The sequence below is a fragment of the Temnothorax longispinosus genome, unplaced genomic scaffold, assembly GCF_030848805.1.
Source record: "Temnothorax longispinosus isolate EJ_2023e unplaced genomic scaffold, Tlon_JGU_v1 HiC_scaffold_352, whole genome shotgun sequence".
Lineage (NCBI taxonomy): Eukaryota > Metazoa > Arthropoda > Insecta > Hymenoptera > Formicidae > Temnothorax > Temnothorax longispinosus.
In genome coordinates this window covers 1-5,419 of record NW_027270179.1, presented here as the reverse complement: position 1 = coordinate 5,419, position 5,419 = coordinate 1, and the positions used below count along the sequence as shown (strand labels likewise).

Here is a 5,419-nt window from a genome sequence, read left to right as displayed (position 1 = left end):
AACCTGTTTGATCCACAATTAGTCAAAGATTATATTAATTGATTATAATATATGATATACCTACATATTCTCTTTATCCCTGTTATCTATGACCTTCATTTTTTGTATTAATCGACGAAGAATCAATCGTTCTGAACAAATAATACTTTATAAATAATTAAAAATTTTAATGTACGGGTTTATTCTAACATTAGCAATCACTCTTTATAATTGATATACTTCATGATTTTGAGAAATTTGAGTATTACAAACGTTTATGCAAAATTCGTTGTATTTGAACTCAGAATAAAATTTGCTAATATTAATCATAAAATTTATATAATTTATTTATTCATATATACATTCTTTACATGCAATTAACAAACTAATAATTTTGTAATAATTATGGCAATTAATAAGTGATGTAACAACATAATTTGTACGGTATTGTAAAGTAAATGTACGAAATAAATACGAAATTGTGTATCAGAGATTGTTATTAAATTTGCTGCAAGTAATCATCAATCACTCTAATTATATCTTCTCAGATCTTACAATATCTTACCATTCGTTAAAGTGGCAATAAAAATTATGTATTTGATTAAAATGAAACAATTTATAACATTTTAACAAATGTAGATAAACACAATTGTCAATATGAAGTAATTCTTAGCAGTAAGTGCTAGCATAAGCTTGCATACATTAAAATTGTCTTTTGCCTTTTTGTCAGTACAATCTTATTATAATAATTCTAATAATAATTATTATAATAAATATTGAAGCTTTTTAATTTGTGTTAAAAATATTGATTTTTTTTTTGTCAGCAGAGATAAAGACTCCACGGTTCATCACTTCTGCAGTATTCTTCTTTTTCTTCTTTGTGTAAAATATGGCGTTGAGCAGCTGGAATAGTCGCCCATACGGCCATATCTCTGCTGACACTCACATACGCACATACACATTTATTTAATAATAATCGCATAACTGATAATTAATCGATCACGATTAATGTAAAGAAAATTAGATTATGCCAATATTGTCGCACTATTTAACTTTTTTCAAGCGAAATAATTTGCAACGTACTTTCTAGATGCACCATCTGTAGAGGCATTTTCATTACGCGATAATGCCTGGCGATCTCTAGATGAATTTTGCGATAAACCCTGGTCATCTGAATCGCTCATAAGCGGAAGAAGATGTCAATTTGGCGTAGTAGTAGTCGATAAAAAATTAATTTTTGTGGGCGGTGAAGACGGTTCAAAAACATTGAACACAGTAGAATGCTTCGATTTTTCCACTCTTACGTGGAGCACTCTACCACCTATGAATGTTCATCGACAAGAATTAGGTATGTGCAAATGCATGAGAATTTGCAAAATTAATGTGCAGTTTATTTCATTTATTCATAATCAAACCCTAGCAAATACGTTATAATATTCTTTCTCAGGAGTGGCAGTCTTAGGTGGACTTTTATATGCTGTTGGTGGTTACGACGGTCGTTGTTTTCTTAATGCGGTAGAGAGATGGGATCCAGGAACAGGTCAGTGGAGTTCAATATGTCCAATGTCCGTACAAAGATCTGGAATCGGTGTAGCTGTGTTAAATGATAAGTAAGTCTTTACAGATAAATTATTAAATTTATATGTCATATTTGTTTTCAATTATTTTAATTTCCTTCTTAGTACGTGTCTTCGTATAAATATTATTTTATTAACTTTAAATCTTATTAAATATTAAATTTTTTTTAATAAATTTGATATTAAATTTTTTATGATGTTTTAGATTGTATGCCGTAGGAGGAGCATCAGATTACTGTTCCTGCTTAAATACAGTAGAATGTTACGATCCGCACACGAACAAATGGACACCGTGCGCACCTATGTCGAAGAGACGAGACGACGTAGGCGTAGGAGTAGTGAATGGTTGTCTTTATGCACTCGGTGGTTACGACGGTTCACTTACCAATCTCAATGAAACTAGCACATTGGAATGTGTAGAAAGGTATAAAGCCGCTGTTACATTATATGTTAAAACTTTCAAGTTATATATAATGCGATGTAACAATATAGATATGATCCTAAAACCGATACGTGGACTATGGTTGCGCCAATGAGTGTGCCCCGGAGTGGATTTGGTGTGTGCGTATTAGGTGACCAACTTATGGCCGTGGGAGGAGATGACGGCCAACAATATATATATCTCACACTAGTGGAAGCCTATGATTCACATCTCAACGAATGGGAACCTGTGAGTGTATAAACTATTCCTGTAATCGAATATGGTAAATAGAAATAATTGTAAATGTATTTCGTAAACTTAAACATGTTTATGTTTGTAGGTTGCTCCTCTTAAGGCTGGCCATGCGGGACCTTGTGTTGTTGTAAAAAATTTAACCAATAACATGTAGGTTATTTTTACTAAACGATCAGTAATTGGACTTGCTAATTATGCAAATTTATCATTAAGATTAATCCTTAACCCCTTCGTTGGCATTGACGCAAAAGTGCGTCAAATTTTTCCGTGCCCTGTGTGGCATTGACGCAAAAGTGCGTCAACCTTTTTTTCCTATAACTTGCTTCGATTTGGCATCCAAGTCTTACACGGGAGTTTTTGGGGTCGCTGATTACGAATCTGAATTCAAAATTTGCAAATTCAAAATGGCGGATCCAAAATAGCGGATAAAAATGCAAAAAATTACTTAATTGGGATGAAATTTACCATTTTGAATTTTTGAATTTTAAGTTCAGATTCGTAATCAGGGGCCCTCAAAAACCCCAGGGTACAAATTTTCAGGATAAAAAATTTTCCTGCCATTTTTGGCACTTTTTGTCGAATTCTCTCTGCCAACGAAAGGGTTAAATACATAATTTTTTGTAGAACTCTATTTTTTAGTAAATAATGATTGATTAAAGAATTCTAAAAGAGATATTTGAAAAATTCTTTACTGAGTTGAACCCTCTCAAGGAAAGGGAAAAAAGGCCAAAAAAGATTTTTTACAGATATACAAAGCCACGTGTTTGAACTTCATAAGGAAAAGTACACAAAGCAGCAAAAAATTGCTTCAAATATATGCAAAGCTGTGCTTTGAAAAGTGCCATTTCACGTTGACGCTCGACGCTTATTGACGCTTATTTTCAGCGAGCAAAAATCATCAAAAATAATATACTTTGGTAAATCTGAAGGTTTTATAATGTAACTTTTCATTCGATTATGTATCAATTTATCTACTGATAAATGTAAACAGTTCAAGATTTGACTTCAGTTGACATTCGTACAAGAGAAATGTCGCGACATTTGCATCTGCATCTCTTTCGCTGTAGGCAGCTATCATGCCAGTGCCATGTGTTCGCGTGAGGTTATGTATTGTGTTTACGTTGAAAAATAATAGAAGGTATCAAACAATTTCGATAATGAGAGATTTGCTTGCAAGAGAATAGTGCTGTGGAAAGAAAACACTACACGGTGCAGCGTTACCACATGTTCACGTCGCGTACAGCTGATCGAAAGGCCGACAAGAAACGCGACAATTCATCAACTTTTGATTGAATTTTTGGCCTTATTACACGTCAATGTCGTTTTGTCTTATACTTAACAAGTGCTAGAAGAATCAAATAATGTTATTTTCAGTTTTTTGAACTTGTTTCTTTACAGACAGTGAGTGAAATTCTCGAAAAATGTATGTTTTCGGTACAATTTCCCATACAACCTATGTTAAAAATGCCAACTTTGAGATTTAATATCTCAAAAACTAGACGTCAGATCTTCTCAAAATTGCAAATTTAAGCGTATTTAGGTTTTCTTTAGAACATATTTTTAATTCGGATTTTTTTCTTTGACATTCTCTGATGGCCCAATCACCTTAACCATCACCGCTTATTATCCTGTTTGCGGCTTGCGCGACCGTCTGATTTTCGTCGTTTGCGCGGTTCGCGGCGGCGATTCACGAACGTGGCCGAATAAGTGCTGGTCGTTGATGATGGACGGGACGCGCCACGCTCCTCGCGCGGTTTACAGGAAAACAGGAATCGGAGTGAGAGGTGAATACTGAATTAATGTACGTCGAATATTCCGTTTCTTTTATATTTCGATGAATGGACTATTATCGTACACAGGAGAGTGAGAAGACGGTCGGAGTGCTGGACTAACGTTTCGTCGTGATTTATTTAATGGACGACGATTGTCTCTGAAAGGATCCTCGAACGTATTCCGGTAAATCATTGATCTGCGACTATAATTTGGCTGCCGCTTTCGTGTTTCGAGAACGCAGCGTATAATCGCGAATCGTCAGATCATCGTGGGATTTAATGTGAACAACAGAGTACGCGAATCGAGTGATTTAGAATAAACGAGGCGTAGTGATGCACGATATACATATGTGTCGACCGTTTAATTGGATTCGCATCTCGCGGAATTTTACGCGCTCGAGCTGTATCGCAAGCCTGACTCGTATATTTTCAAACGTTTTGCTCGTTTTAATTTGGCCGTTGATTCGACTCGCGTTGTAGGTATCCGCGCGGCGTCGGTATGAAGTTGTCTGCGTTCAGCGGAGAAAGCAGCTCGGTCAGCTCGGTGTGGAAGTGCGCCCACGCCGTAGTACGCAGTACGCACGTCGATCGTTTCATTTCGCGAGTCTCTAATAAAATGTCACGATTGTATTATTACAGTTACTTCGCTGTCGATCGTGGAATATTGGGCAGTGGCCTTATGGTTCTGCGCGTGTCCTGTGCCGGTGCGACGGGTGGCGAGAAGGAGGAGGAGGAGGAGGGCTGACAACCTAGACCTATAAGAGAGCATATAATGAGAGTTTAGTTACACGGCGATATCAGATTTACTAGTAAGTAATTATTAAAACGATTAGTAAATTATACATTTATAAAGAAGTTAAGGGGATCCTGCAGTGACTGGCGAACTTCCTCGATGTCGATAATGTCAACCTTTCTAATTTTGTTTTCCTTATATCTGTCTTTGTCTAACGAAATGACATCTGTCCTTTTTTCGATTGCTCGCCATCTCTCGCAAGATCCGGCAACTACTGTTGCTGCTCTTCTTGTCATTTGCATCCGTATTTGCATTACTAAAATAATTTTTCGATGGATCTTTTTTTGTACGCATTGAATCTTACTTCTACTTGCACGATATTATTCCTACATGTTTTCCCAAGGGCAGATGATAAAAATTATGTATGTATAAACTGCAGAATTTTTGTTTTAAGCAAATATTGTCGTTAGGTGACAGCTGCGTATGTGCCCAAATAAGTAACATTTTTAATTTTTTGGCGTTTTTGATATAAAATCGCGTTTTCTGCCCTAGATTTTTGTGCGTACTTTAATTCTAGACCAAAAACTATCAGCAATTCTGTAAAGCCAATTAAAGATCCATCGAAAAACGATAATGTCGGTAAATCATACGGCCTGCAGGATCCCCTTAATGTTCTTAATAA

The 5,419-nt window shown here is 35.7% G+C and overlaps 1 protein-coding gene across 3 annotated transcripts; it reads left to right on the top strand.

Moving 5' to 3' along the window:
• The first annotated feature begins 994 nt into the window (after positions 1-994).
• LOC139824398 (uncharacterized) lies at positions 995-5,338 on the top strand. Of its 3 annotated transcripts, XM_071796931.1 has the most exons (6): positions 995-1,327; positions 1,427-1,589; positions 1,762-2,226; positions 2,318-2,382; positions 3,941-4,016; positions 4,644-5,338. In XM_071796931.1, exons 1-3 carry the CDS (start codon positions 1,303-1,305, stop codon positions 2,090-2,092), a joined length of 519 nt encoding a protein of 172 aa, XP_071653032.1. In that variant the 5' UTR covers positions 995-1,302; the 3' UTR covers positions 2,093-2,226; positions 2,318-2,382; positions 3,941-4,016; positions 4,644-5,338. The 3 variants fall into 3 exon arrangements, with proteins under 3 accessions (XP_071653032.1, XP_071653031.1, XP_071653030.1); XM_071796930.1 differs by lacking the exon at positions 3,941-4,016; XM_071796929.1 differs by lacking the exons at positions 3,941-4,016; positions 4,644-5,338 and having other exon boundaries at positions 2,318-3,923.
• The last annotated feature ends 81 nt before the right edge of the window (positions 5,339-5,419 follow it).

Coding starts and splice junctions, on each gene's coding strand:
- LOC139824398 (XM_071796930.1), top strand. CDS start 1,303: ATGAATGTTCATCGACAAGAATTAG. Junction 1,328..1,426: donor TGTTCATCGACAAGAATTAG/GTATGTGCAAAT, acceptor ATTCTTTCTCAG/GAGTGGCAGTCTTAGGTGGA. Junction 1,590..1,761: donor GTAGCTGTGTTAAATGATAA/GTAAGTCTTTAC, acceptor ATGATGTTTTAG/ATTGTATGCCGTAGGAGGAG.